At 42.5% G+C, this 15224-nt stretch overlaps 1 protein-coding gene across 2 annotated transcripts; it reads right to left on the minus strand.

The window, feature by feature from the left end:
- Positions 1–1214: 1214 nt before the first annotated feature.
- scb (scab) lies at positions 1215–13982 on the minus strand. 2 transcript variants are annotated; one of them, XM_002059885.4, is made up of 8 exons: positions 13108–13982; positions 4874–5864; positions 4692–4800; positions 3583–4167; positions 3384–3513; positions 2944–3306; positions 1988–2882; positions 1215–1922 (listed from the first exon to the last, which is right to left on the minus strand). In XM_002059885.4, exons 1-8 carry the CDS (start codon positions 13287–13289, stop codon positions 1821–1823), a joined length of 3357 nt encoding a protein of 1118 aa, XP_002059921.1. In that variant the 5' UTR covers positions 13290–13982; the 3' UTR covers positions 1215–1820. The 2 variants fall into 2 exon arrangements, with proteins under 2 accessions (XP_002059921.1, XP_015023867.1); XM_015168381.3 differs by lacking the exon at positions 13108–13982 and adding an exon at positions 7425–7785.
- Positions 13983–15224: the final 1242 nt, after the last annotated feature.

Raw genomic sequence — 15224 nt, forward strand, 5'->3', positions numbered from 1 at the left:
AGTTATGTCGCTTTGAAACGTCATATCTCCGCCGCTCTAAAAAAATCTTGGAGATATGACGTTTCTAAGCGACATATCTTCGTCGTTGATCTTGGCGGTTTCTATGGACCTCGCCGAGTAGCCCTTCCCTTTTTGACCGAAATCGGGCTTTATTTGGCCGAGATATGACCATTTAAAGTTTTCCAAAAAAGTTCATGTAGTTGTGGACACGATATTCACGACATAATCTCGCCAAGATCAAGGGCGAAGTTATGTCGCTTTGAAACGTCATATCTTCGCCGCTCTAAAAAAATCTTGGAGATATGACGTTTCAAAGCGACATAACTTCGCCGTTGATCTTGGCGGTTTCTATGGACCTTCCCGAGTAGCCCTTCCTTTTTTGACCGAAATCGGGCTTTATTTGGCCGAGATATGACCATTTAAAATTTTCCAAAAAAGTTCGTGTAGTTGTGGACACGATATTCACGACATAATCTCGCCAAGATCGACGGCGAAGTTATGTCGCTTTGAAACGTCATATCTTCGCCGCTCTAAAAAAAATCTTGGAGATATGACGTTTCAAAGCGACATAACTTCGCCGTTATCATGGCGGTTTCTATGGACCTCGCCGAGTAGCCCTTCCCTTTTTGACCGAAATCGGGCTTTATTTGGCCGAGATATGACCATTTAAAGTTTTCCTAAAAAGTTTGTGTAGTTGTGGACACGATATTCACGACATAATCTCGCCATGATCAACGGCGAAGTTATGTCGCTTTAAAACGTCATATCTCCGCCGCTCTAAAAAAAATCTTGGAGATATGACGTTTCAAAGCGACATAACTTCGCCGTTGATCTTGGCGGTTTCTATGGACCTCCCCGAGTACCCCTTCCCTTTTTGACCGTAATCGGGCTTTATTTGGCCGAGATATGACCATTTAAAGTTTTTCCAAAAAATTCGTGTGGTTGTGTGACATAGAAGTAACGCAAAGCATTGCATACTTTCGAGCTGTTCACATTTTAAACTATTCACAATAACACATTGCAGAAAAATTTTATTAAATATTAAAATGGGTATAACTCGGGTAAATACAGTCTGATTTAGGAATGATATGCCTCTTTCTACTCGTACGGATGATCAATTAAATACGATTTTCTTCGAAAAATTACTTTTTCTGAAAACTGATGGCATTCTGTTGTATGGACCTCTGCGACTTAGCCACCCAATCAATAAACTCTTTGTATAACTTAGAGCAAAAATTTATTTAATACTTTTCTCACTTAAATTTAAACTAGGATGAATTATTGCGTACAATATATTTAGTGTGGTGTGTGTTTTATCTTCTCTCTACATATTTGTGCGTTTATTTTTTACATTGTATACAAAAATTTAAGTCTTTTATCGAAGCCATCGAAGCTTAAAAACTAAACAAATATGTTTATTAGCAATATTTTATAAATATTTACAAATAATGGCAAAATGGCTTGACTCGGCGCACCTAGCGCAGCTCTACATAAATAACATTTCATTTCAAGCTATTATCAAAAATTCTAACAAAATCCACAAGAACATTTGATGCTTCGCGGCCTACAAGTTACACTAGGTTTTAGTTATAAATATATATCCATATACATATATATATATATATATATATATAGCTTTCTTCTTGAAGAGCACATTTCCCACTGTAGATCTGTTAAACTGTTGATCCACTTATCCAGTTCGTTTATCCTTTTCGCTTTTTTGGTATTGGCCAACTGTTCAGTTGGAATCGATGTTTGTTTCTTTTTTAGAATGTGATGTACTTGTCTATAGCTTAGCAACGAGGATCACAATATTGAGCTTAGTTATTGCCACTGTTAAGGTTCTCCGCCTCGGGCTCCACGGGGCCCTGATTCGCCAGAATGGCCATCTCGTCCTTCTCCTTGCGTTTAAAGAAGCCCGCCTGCAAGAAGAAAAGAATGCGTTGTTCATCAATCATCGTTTGCATGCGATTGTTGAGGTACTCACCTTGTACATGGCATACGTGATGGCTGCCAGCAGTAGAAGACCACCGAGTACGGCCAAAATAATAGCCCAGATGGGCAAGCTGGATTCTAGATGCTTTGATATGACATTCGGTTCAATTTTGCGTCGAATGGACAGCGAGCTGCCTGTGGGATCGCCCTCCTTGCGCACATTCAGATCAATGAGGACGACAAAGAACTCCCAGGGATCGATAAGGATGGCGTTCACCTCGTTCAAATCGATGCTGTAGCGCAAGTTCAGATTGATTGGCTTCTCCGGCTTGAAATTGTAGACGCGCATCACGGCGCGCAAACAGACGGTCATCTCGGGATCCCGACAATTGAACACAATGGTGCGATTAACCGGCAGCTTGTCCTTGAAGTCTTCGCTGAGCAGATCGTGCGCCTTGAAGTTCACGATTCGCTCATATTGCTCCCGACTGGCAGTCAAGGCTTTGAGATCGCGTCGCTTGCGCGTCATGGATGCCGTGGCCACAGCATCCGAGTCCAATACCTGCCAGCTTTCCTGCAACATATGCTCGTTGCTGCTGCTGACCTCATAGTGCTCCCCATTCTGATTAACCACCACGCGCTCCGTGTGCTGGCCACGACGCGTTGTCGAGATCTCAATGGGATTCATAATGATCTGCGTGTTATTCTGGTCAAGCAGCTCAATGGACACCAGCTGGGAGTCGTATGTGGCCTGCATGCTCAGATTGCCCACATTGATGATGGGCAATGTGGCCGTCGAGCCGGCGATCTTGTAGGCAACGGGTATATGGAAGACCAACTCGAGGCCATCCACAGTGCTAGGCCCATTGCTCTTGATCTCATAGTTGTTGACCACCAGCGCGGAGTTCTTATAGTGTTCCAAGTCAATTGCTGCATTGCTCTGGCCACTGAAAAAATCAATAGGATTGGGATGAGCACACATATTAAACGAGTTGTATCACAACTTACCCAGAGGCGTCGATTTCCGTGTACTCCTTGAGCGCAATCAGCGTGTTCAGCTTATTGTCGTGGAGATTTTGCTCCAGGCCCGTGCTGAATACTTCGGCGCTGATGGTCAGGGCGCTGCCCGTCAGGCTGCTCACATCGAAGCTAATCGTAATGCTGTCCCTGTCGCCCTTGCCCAAGGGTCGTCCATGGTTCAGATCGCAGACCATCACAGCCTCGCTCACCCTGCAATTGCCCGGGATTTGGGCGAAATTCAAGCGACTCGAGCTGGTCACATTCAGCTGCGGCAAGTAGGCTGTCTCTCCCTCGTTGGTCACCTCGTAGTTCAGGCGCAGCGTCTTGTCGCTGCCCAGTATATAGCTGGAGCTGTAAGGATAAAAAACGAATCATTATAACTTCAGTTTTTTTTTTTTTTTTTGTCAAAAGTTGTTTTTCTTAGTTACCTCACATCCTTGGCGCTCAGCTTCAGGTCGGCAATGCACACGTCGGTGGCACAGCCCGTGCTGAAGATGATCTTCTCAGTGTAGACCTTGGCATCCTCGGGATCCACAGCTACACAAGTCTCACAGAATTCTGTAGAGAATTAAATTGAGAGAAAATACCAGTTAAAGTAATGAAAGGCCTTCATCTCGCTCCACATACCTTCCGAGTCTGGCACCTTCTTGGTCAGCTCGTAGTGCATCTTTAATTCGATGGGCTGGAATATATCCTTCTCGCTGTAGCGCACCTCGCAGTCGAAGACGCGACACTGCTGCGTGGTGCCCGCCGTGGCATTGAAGCTCAGCTCGCTGGAATGCGTCTGGGTGAATGTCGCACGCTTCAGCTGGGCATCGATCACAATCCGTATGGCCATCTCCTGCTGCTGGGCAGAGCTCAACTTGGCCGTCGTCGAGAGTCCGTAGCAGGCCGTGATTTGCACTCGGTTCTGCTCCGGCTTGATCTCGCGATTTTGCGAGCGGACGCTAGCCAACAGCTTGACCACCGGATAGGCGCGATACAGGAACACGGCCTCCGCATTGGGCGCGCCCACAGCAAAATCATTAAAGCCATTCGCATCGATGTCCGAGCCCCGGGACAGACCATGCCCGAACATGTGCTGGCCGTACTTGGACGGCTGCTGCTGCGGCGAGTCCAAGCGCTGGCTGGGCTGTGACCGCAGACCCTGCTCGGCACCCAGATATATAAACACAGAGCCATTGCCGGCAAACGGTGCACCGACGGCAATGTCTGCAAAAGGAGAGGACATTAGTGAAAGTAAAGATAGGAATATATCTTAACGAGGAGGAAAGACTCGAAGTTGAGAAACAAAAATAGTTTTACTTTTATATTCCCGAGTTTTTCTGTATTTAAAAGATATCGTTTATGTTTTACTGATATTTGATAAATTTTTCTTGAAGAAATTTTAAATGCCGGCCAAAAATAAACATGCCAATTTTTAAGCAAATCTGAGAGATATGGCTATATCTTCTTTCACATTTTGCCATAGAATTAAAATACCATTTGCAATATATATAACTACTTTATGCTCAAGTGTTTCTATTTAATTGCTGCGTGGTGTATTCGCTTTATTTATCTATATGAAATACAATAGTAGTAGCAGGTACTCCATGCTCAGGGCCACGCCCCTGCGGCCAGAGGGGCAAAGATTGCGAAAATATTGCAAAAATATTTACATTGTAAGCACAGGAGCCGTAAATTGTATTGCAGCAAGAGAAGGGGGAGGGGAACTGGGACAAGGGTGGACAACTTACCGTTGTAGCCGTCGTGATTAATGTCGCCCAGCCGGGTCAGCGTGGTGCCAAAACGTGCCTTGGCCGTGACGGGCAGCGGACAGGGCAGCAGATTAACCTCGAAATTAAACTGGAATCGATAGCAATAAAATTAGTCAGCACCAGGAAGAAGAAGAAGAAGAAGCAGAGCGAGGCTTACTCACCCGTCCCTTGTTGAGGAAGACGTAAATGGCGCCATTATCGTGCGACTCCTCGAGGGAATGCTGCGGCGCCGAGATGATCACATCGGTGAGATTGTCCCCGTTGAGATCCTCGGCGAGTACCGCATAGCCAAAGTATTCGCCGAACTGTTCGCCGCGAAAGACATGATACTTCTCGATGGTCTTGCCGCGCACATCGTAGATGTAGCCCTCGCCGGACTGCTCGTTGGCCTGCGGCGCGGTGGCCACATAGAGCAGCCTCTTCAGATCGGTGCTGTCGAAGTGGCCGGAGCCGACGGCATAGCCGAAGTACGAGTCGTCCGGCTGGCCCCAGCGATCCGGATTGGGTATGTCCGTCTCGTAGGTAACTTCCGGCGCGTACTCTAAATAGTCGCCGCTGCCACGAATCTGGCGTCGCTTCTGGTTGCTCGTGTCGCGGCGACTTGCCGAGGGATCATCCACAAGGGAAACCTTGCGATAGCGTATGACCGAGCCGCGCCACGTGAAGATGCCCGGCGCGCCGATGAGGAACTGCTCGTTGTCATCCGAGACATGGGCGCTGAGTCCCTGCTCGGCCAGTATATAGAAGTAATATCTGTGATCGTTGTTCTCCTTCACCTGGTCGTCCTTCAGTCGCAACGGTGAGATCTTGGTCACATTCTGCGGCTGATCGGCGAGCGTATCGGCCACCCAGTAGCATATGCCGTGCATATGATAATCCTTTGACGATGGCGCTATAAATCTGGGCGCGCACACCAACAGCTTATCCTCGTCCCGCGTCCCGCCGTCCATGGAGCCACCCAGCCACTGATAGTCGCGACGCTCCGAGTCCCATGTGTACTCGTTGTTCTCCGTGTTCCGATTGCCGTGGCTATCGAAGACATATGGACTGCAGGTGCCGTTAACAAGGGAGCACTTGTAGATGGCGCCCGTCTCGTTGACCGCGCGCTGCGCCTCCAGCGTTGACTGGGCCTGCGGTGCGCCCACAATTACGCTATAAGAGAGTAGGGGTAAGGGGGAGGGCATCATTAGCACCACTCATAAACCGCAGAACCAATTGAGACCAATTGCCTAGACCTAGTCATCCTCTCAGCAATTGGAATTTGTTAAATACAGTTATGAGTTCTCAATACATTCATTCATTCTGTACAAACATAGGCTCTTCTTTATTTGCCATTGGACATTATTTCGAAACGGTGACCAATCTGATAAAGACTCGTTATTATCAGCGAGCATAGCTGGCGTATACTTGATAAACGACAATTCATTTATCGCTTGAAATTGAGAAATGGGTGTGGGAAACGGGGAAAAAAAAATTCATACCCAAGGCAACATCATTCAACTTCTTGAGGAATACTTAGAAATACCTTGACTTGAAGCGGAAAATCGGACGAGAAAGTTAAACTGGGATAAAGGCGCTATAAAGTGGACCTCTTAGCTCCAGCTGGTGGCCATTCAAATTAACATTTGCTTACATGAGTATAGCAGCTCTTAAAAAACTATAAATAATGCGAGTAAATAATGTACTTTGCCTTAAATATATATGTATGTAATTAGTGCTAGCATAAGTCTTGGCAACTGCTGTCAGCTTTAATTGGCATTTTTGCCATAATGCTAGACCACTTAACAAACACACACCCACACACACACACACACCTGCACACAATGCCACATACAGGTAATCTTATCAAAGAAAATCGACTAAAAGCAAAGCTGATAAACAGCACAACAAATTGGCATTGACTAACTTTTTAGCTAGAAACACACAAAGAACAGAATACTCAATTGCCAGAAATTGAATATGCCTCATTGAGTTATATATATTTATATATAAGAATGTATATACCCATAGCTATGTCTGGTCGGAAGGGTATCAGCGTACGTGCAATGCGAATGCTTTAATATTTGCATAACCTCAGCTTTTCGTTTGGACAGAAAAAAATGTGTTTCGGCCCATGTTTGATATACCCCGCCCCTCAGCAATGCACTCACAGCTCTAATAAAAACGACATAGAGTCCGTATTCCGTTAAATAAAAAAATAAAATAAAATAAAAAAATTCCAAGCCTCGAAAGAAATGAACATGATCTCTAGAATAGAGTAATAGATTTTTGTTACAAGTCCCGTATTTGGCCTAAGAATGTTGCATTTCCGTTAAATAATTTCGAACTAGGTTGATATTTCTCTGAGTGTACTAGGCCCGCGCTGGAGTTGGGTGAACTTCAGCCCCACCCCACCTGGCAGACCTTGTCGATTGATAGCGGCAACAAATATGACTTCATCATTTGCACAACTTAATAAGTTGTGTTTCATTTTTCTCTTTTTCATTCACTTTTTTTTTTTTTTTTGTGGGCCCCAACAACAACACACTTCATCTGGCAACTGGCACCCCGCTACCCGGCGATTCAATTTCGATTTCGATGAATCATCGAAAACTCCAACCTGTTTGCCCTAACGGACGCCTAGAGCGAACGAGCGAGCGAGCGAGCGAGAGAAGACGCGCCCCGAGCTTTAAGTTTCGAATCGGATCGGATCTTGTGGAACGGCACACTTACCCGTGCGGTCGCAGAGAGATGCTATAACCGAAATATGACGCACGCACTTTCGGCATTGCCGTGGCGAACTGTGGATCTCTGATCTGTTTGTTGGGGCGCGGGGACAAATTGTAGGCGCAGGCGCTGCCAGCGAGGCAGACGGCCAGCAGCGACAGGAGCAAGCGACCTTGCCGAGCCATGTTCACGGCGTTACCCTTAATAAATAAAATAAATCAATCAACTGAGGTAAAGCCGTTACACTATAAATTCTGATTTGATATTATCACAAATGTCAAACGGCGACAACACTCGCACAACGCACGACGTGGTGCAACAAACAATTGCAAATGCTTTGCCGCTCGCGACCGTCTCGAGCCAATGTCTGGACTCAACTGAAAAGCTGCGCGCGCTCTCTTCGACATGCAGCCGCAGCGGACAGGTAACTTTTTGAGAGTGCGCAGCGCTGCTCGAATTTACTCACTCGCTCTCTCTCGCTCTCTCTGTCTCGCTCGGCTTTCCACTCAAAACGTGAGCAGCTTACTCACTTTACCGTTGTTTGCAGTCGGCTGGACGACAGTGGGAGTGAGAAGTGTGCTTTAAAAAGCTGCGTTTATGTTTATTATCTTATTTCCATATTTGGCTGGAGTCAACTTGTTTGGCCTTCCCGTATAAAATGCAATTTCATAGTGTACTGAAAGCAACAACAACAACAACAACAGTTACACAGTTAACAGCTGAATGCAACTAGCTGAGCGTAGCTGATAACAAAACAGATTCAAAATAAACTAAATTAAACCGGTTAATCAGCTTTTATAAATAACTAAAAAAAAAAAAACGAAATATTAACTTTAAGCAGAAACTTTTTTTTATTGCCACTGGAACGCAGATTATAAGAGGAGCATAAAAACACATCGCAGATAAAATTCAGAGACTATTTCTTTCTGTGCATCTATTGCTTAGTCAGCAGCAAGGGGTAAAGGAGGGGGGGTGAGGGGTTGGTTCATGAATCACAATTGTGCATCTATGCAATGCCTAGGCAATCAATTTTTATTTCTTGCCCTTTGTTGCACGCTCTACAATTGTATATCCACAAATCGTAATTAAATTGTCAGGTAACAAGCACATGTCACTTAGCTACTTGTTTCAAATTTACAGTATTTACACATTTATGCAAAAACAATCAACAAATATTTGTTGTTACTTAAGCGACAAGCATGAAAACAACAGCATTAAAAGCAGCAGCGCACACACATGCACAAGCGTGTGTGTAAGTACTCATTCATTCACTCGTAACTGCGACCGTCTTTACACCAACGCCAAGTTTTGAGTATTTCCCAAAAAAAAAAAAAAATGCTTATGAGTCACTCGCTCAAGAGCCGTGTAATGTGTCACCCAGTTATGCACACAAACATTCAGACACGAAGGCATCCGCACACGCTCTCATCCGTTTGTGTAGGATCAGCGGAGGTTTTGCTTGAGACGGAGTTAAGTATATACATTTTTCTTTAGCATTTTTAAGTATATGTATATAATATTATTATAGTCCAGTTATTACTAGGCGTTTTCCGGCATTTTTGAATAGATACATCAAGCTTTTTTAGTGCTCAAAAGATACTGTGAATAATTGCCTCTATTTTAGTGTTGCGAAGTGTACTGAATATTTTTATCATGTAAACTGTGCTGAGTGCAGCTAAATAATTTGTCTGAACTGTGGGTAAGGGGGGAGATAGTAACCCCCCCTCTCTCTCTCTCTCTCTATAAATATAAACGTCAAATCTGAGCGCGGAGCTATGTCGTCATAAGACGCCATATCTCTGCACGGTAATCTATTGTTGCCACTACGGCGGCGCTATGTCGTCTCTTAACGCCAATTCGATATGAAGTCGCCTTAAAGTGAACTTGGCTTGCGAATTAATTTGCATCATTTAATTTTCGTAATACCAAATATTTTCATTTCGCTTGGATAGAAAATGCGGATCAAAGGATGCTTAAATGAAAGTTTCTTTAACAAATTCTCAGGCACAAAGTGAGCGGAACCCGCTCGCACTTTCCAATATTTTCAAATATCTATGTAAGTGTAGTTTACATTTTACCTAAAATAATACCAAATTTTGGTTCTTCAAAAAAGTACGGAAACTGGATGATGAATGGATTTGCCAGGGGCTATATATATATATATATATATATATAAATATATCGATTTCTGTTTGCGTGTGTGCATATAATAAGAATAAGGCATGTCGTGGACCACACAAATCTTCTTTCTTTCGCGCCGTGATTTTTCCCATCTCCATCAACAACAACGTCAACAATAGAAACAACAAAAGCAGCAAAAGCAACAACAAGTTGCGGTCAAGAAATGTTTAAGAACAACAGCAGCCGCTGCAGCAAGAGTTGCTGCAGTTTTGTGTTGTTGTTGCTGCTGCTGCTCGTTTTGGAATTGGGTTTAATGACCAAGAGAAAAGCAGCTAAAAATATTTGTGCGGTGTTAACTTTGTGGCTGAGTGGCATCTCCGGCGTCGCGGGGGCGCCGTGCCATACTGACGTACTGGCGCCGTGGCAGCAGACAGCACTTTATGCATTACAATATGCAGCTGCTGCAGGCAGATCCAACCCCGGCAATTGTCGCCAAGCCAATCATGTGCCTTTTGCCTGTTGCCTGTTGCCTGTTCCAGCGAGTATTCATGTGTTGCGCAATTCATTTGCTGTTCACTTTACACACGTTTGATACTCGTTCAGGCGAAATGAATCATAATATTTCTTTCTTTCACAACGAACCAAAAGAAAAATGTCGTCGCGACGCTCATTTGCCCTGTGAAAATGTCAGCCGCGAATATTTGTTTAGCTCTGGTCGCAGTTCTTGAAGTTTATCTAAGTAAACTCTGTTTAATATTGTCAATTTTGTTCAATTATCGATAAAGTCAGTCAGTAGATGTCTTATTATATAATCCAATCAGCACACTTATCGATACAAAATTGTCATTAATCCTTATAGAAAGTGAATATTTACACAAACAAGTTTCTAGTTAAATTTTTCTTTTAAGAACCTTGGAACCTTTCAATTAGCTTCTCTCACTTTTAGTTAAAGGGTATTTCTATTCTCATTGTACAGCTCTATTTCTACTTGCGTATGCTGCTTATTCTTGTTTGAATTTTGTTTCTAACAACTTGAATTGATGTGAAATAAATTACACGTTGTCGTGATTTTACGCGTAATTTCCGTAAATAATTAGGCGCACTCGCAGCTAATTGCAGGGCGCAGTTGGCTAATCACAATAAAAACAAATTTGTGGCCCATTGCATTACAATTTTAAAGTGCGAGTCACAAAAAAAAAATAAATGGGCAGAGGAAGTAACCCAATTAGTTGTACGAGTGTCCATCCAAAAAAAAAAAAGCACTCAAATGCGAAACTCGTTATAAACACGTACTACTCATAGTCATGCATAAAAACAAGATTGTCAATTTGCCCCCTCCCAAAAAACAAATGCCACAAGCTATAAACTGAGAACAAAATTATTACTACTAACTGCACGCAAAATAAAAAAGAAAAAGGAATTAACAATAAAAAACAGTATGAAATTTGATGCTTTGTCATCTGAATCTGTGGCCCAAATTTGGCGACTCTTTCCTATGCCCTTCCCGAAAAAGAGACACTTCAAGTGCGTGAATCAGCTTGCCAAAATCAAGTGTAAGTTATTTTTTAAATAAGTTGGCATTAGAGTGGATAAGCGTGGCATAAATTGTCTCAGTAAGATTACAAATGCACATTTCAATAAATATTTTGCTAATTGAACGAATAAAAAGAAAAGAAAATCTTACTTACTCAAATAAAGATAACTTTTCTATATATGTATATATTCTTTAATTCACAGACTTGCAATATATAACACAATATCACCAAAACGTCTTTCCGACATGTTTTGACTACTTGATTCATTGTTGCAGTGAATCATTGCTACAAGGGGGCGGCTGGGGGCTTGGAAATATCATATTAAGCCCAGCATTGATAATGTGTATTGTGTTCAACTGAAATGTGCTGCATTTACTTTGTACTCCTTATCCCATTGTCAGGCACTACTTTGGGTAAGTTGTATAAGCCATAGATATATAGAACTGACTCATCTGCTGTGCAATATATATTCATATGAAACAAATCTGAATCAGAAATGCGCATTCACTTTGACATGGATTCTTATCAGAATATGCTGATTGAGGATAGGCTTACAGCATAAACTAAACTTTAATCAAGCTAAACTAAGATTTTGCATAATGATTTCAAGCTAATGATCAAATTGTAGCATGCCTATTAGATTGCATTATTCACTAAATGCAAATGTTGCTGTTCAATGTAGTTTTATTGTTATCTTCGGGTATTTTCGCAAACCAACTTTTTGTATATATTGTTTACTGCAAAAAAGAACCCAACAAAGTCGAAGCTAATGAATTGTAGCAATATCTAAGCCTAATACATTGTAACGAATGACTATCTTAGAGTATTTCCCTTGAGACTTCGCATACTCAACAGTTGATCTCCAATGTCTTGGGTTTGTTTGAATTTTAAAGCTTGATTTGATTTGTTGTGCAGCTTTTTTTTTTTTTGGTGTGATGTCATTGCCGGTGCCCGCGTATTCTAAACAAATGTGGACGCCATCAGGTCTACGTACAAGTATCTACCCGGAGCTATAACTACTTATATACTATATCCATAGCGTATGTGGGTCGCGGCGGCCAAGAAGTGAGAGTTTGTCAATTGTCGAGAGATCTCAGCGCTGCGATCTGTGGCAATTGGAATTGATGGCAATTGTAGTTGAAGTTTGTTATTTTTAGAAAATTCTGTTTGCTAAGTGTTTTTATTTTTTTTACTTTTCTACTTTTCGAGTGGTTTCCGTGCTGCGCGTTTTTTTAACTATTATTTTTGTTGGCTTTTGGCGTTGTTTTAGTTTTTATTTATGCAGCTGCCAAGTCGAAAATTTACGTCTGAGAACGAGTTTTTTCTGCCGAACTATCGCCATTATTTGACTACATTTAATTATGGGCCACATAAATGTAGTCAACGGTGTTAAATGCCGCCCAAAGTGCTAATTGATGCTAATAAATTTACTGTGTAACATACCCTGTAACAACTGAGAATTGCCATCTGTCAGAGAAGATAAAAACCATAGATAATAACAATTTCGAATACCCTACAGGGCATCTATTAGTCTGTCCCTTTCAGCTAATATCCTGATAAAAGAAGATAACAAACAATTTGAATGCATTACAGGGCATCTGTTAGTCTGTCAGTTTCAGCTAAAACTCTGGTAAAAGAGGGTAATGGCAATTTCGTATACATTACAGGGCATCTGTTAGTCAGTCACTTTCAGACTTGTTGACTGTTTGCGGTTCGAGTACAAAAAGAAGCTTCTCTGATTGCTCAATTTTGGGCGAGCGCTGAAATATTTTCGAGCATTTGTCATAAAAATTGAGCCACAGCTGCAAATTATTGACAAAGGTGTTTGCCGAACAGTAGTTCAATTGCAAACGGGGGGAGGGAAGGGAGGTGGTGGTGTGACGGGTGGGCAAGACTTAAAGGCGTTGCTTGTCTGGCGTCATGTCAAATATAAACTGAGTTTCTCACATTGTTTGCAAAAGGCGCATAGCAGCCCGGCTTGTTCGCACTCGTATTCATATTCATATTCAAACACTCACTCGACACTCACTCACCTGGTGGGGCGCATGACCAGTGTGTAGCCAAAGTAGCTGCTGCGCGCTTGGGGCAAATAGAATTTGAGGTCTTGGGGCGCGCGTATCACAAAATTGGCGCGGGGCGCGTAGTTGAAGGCGTTTGCCACGCCTCCGGGACGCAACAGCGCCAGCAGCAGACACACAAAAAGGCGGCACATCATTTTTGTAGTTGTTGTTGTTGTTGTTGGGCAGTTAAAATTCAATTTGAATTGAAAGACATCAAATTAAATTTGCGCATGCGTAATTTTTGCTTGCCTTTGAATTGAATTTTATTAACAATGCACAGCCATATACATATATTTGTATATATCACATATGGCTTAATTTAAGCTCATAAATCACAATTAAAACGAGCTCGAGGATTATATTTATGATTTATTGAATTTAATTGATGATTTAACACGCATCCACAATTTGGTTAATTTATTTTTATTGCATTTCAGCGACACGAGTTTTCCGTTTGTAAGTTTTAATCCTAAGCCGAAACTCGAATTTGTTGTCGATGTTGTACGCGACCCGCTTCACAACTGTTTCGCTTGAATTACACTTATACGAAGTAAACAGAAAAAAAAACTCTTGAAATTCACGTAATTCGCGTATGTTGCAAGCGCCTTTGCCGCAGCCTCAACTGCTGCTGATCTTTTATATAGAGATCATGCGTACGATGAATCCACGTCTTCAGCCTCCGCTCTTTATGTGCTCCGTGTTCACTCGACGAGCGCTTCGAATAAAATGAAGCAGCTCAATTGCCGCTGTGTGTTCTCTGGCCGCTTGTTTGGGTCTCTGGACTGTGCTTTGATTTCGATAGCATGTGTGTATGTATGCGTGCTTGAATGTGTGGTACAGGCGACATGTTTGTCGCAAGCTAAAACTCAAATGAGCGGCATTTCATGTCTTTCATGTGAAAGGGAAATTATTGTTCCCATTGAGTATTTTCCTTTTCATTCTTTTAATTTTTTGTCGGCTGGCATGCACTGAATTCTCTTTTAACAGTGCATGCAACCACCCGCGCTCGCAGCACACACTCCCGCATGCATTTTTACACCCTCTCTCGCACGCACACACACACACACGGACAAGCAGCGAAGAGCGTTGCGTTCATTATTGTCACCATTGAGCGAGTGGAATGCGTGTGAGTGGACTTGGTTGTTTCCTTTAATGAGGAATAACTCCGTTTGGAGCCCAGCCGGGCTATTTGTCAGCTTTTATTTTTCAAGATGCGCATTAATACTTATTTGCTTATAATTAAGAATAACATTAAGCATTCAAAATGTCCGTTCAGTTTGGACATGCAAATGAAGAGCACATGTCGGCCATAAAAAGCCAACAAAGGATGACGATTTATATAAGCACATCTATATATACATATATACTTATGTATAAGTATATGCATGTATATTAGTTGTGCATGCAAGTTCTTGCGGGCATGTGCTTTATATAGCCGAAATGCTCAGCTCAGTATGCTGTTGCAGTCATTGAACTTGTGGGCAAAGTAAATACCGGGAGCAGCGCTAAATAACGCATTGTTTATACACAATAAAATAAGCTTATCAGCTACACAGTGCGATACGAAAAGTAGCCCAATAATTTGTTAGGGTAGGTTATGTGCAGCGAGCGCAGTTTATGTGTCCGTGACATGAATGGTAGCCAAATATGCGTTGCCAGGCAGTTTGACATGCGGCTCAATTAGAAAGCACTTAGTTACGCCAGAGAATCAACAAATGAGAGAGGGAGAGTGGGAGCGCGAGAGAGAGGGAGCGAGTGTGCCAGCGAGAGCTCGGGGTCTAGCACAGACAGGGCCCTGATAAGACGCACGTCTTTCCATTTACTGCACTTGTCTCTGGCTCCCTTCTGTGTTTGTGTAATTGAATTAGTTTGCCGTTTATCAGCCACAATTGTAAAACAATAAAAACCTAAGAAAGTTCAAGCGCTGATAAGCCAATTGAATCGCCCCATAAATGTCAATTCACAGCTTGTGTTACGAGCTACGAAATACCAATTAAATTTACAATTTCAATTTACAATTTACAATTTCAATTTAGTATTCCAACTTCAAACTCGAATTTGAATTCGAGGCACATGCCTTATGCATAAAT

This window comes from Drosophila virilis, chromosome 5 (assembly GCF_030788295.1).
Source record: "Drosophila virilis strain 15010-1051.87 chromosome 5, Dvir_AGI_RSII-ME, whole genome shotgun sequence".
Lineage (NCBI taxonomy): Eukaryota > Metazoa > Arthropoda > Insecta > Diptera > Drosophilidae > Drosophila > Drosophila virilis.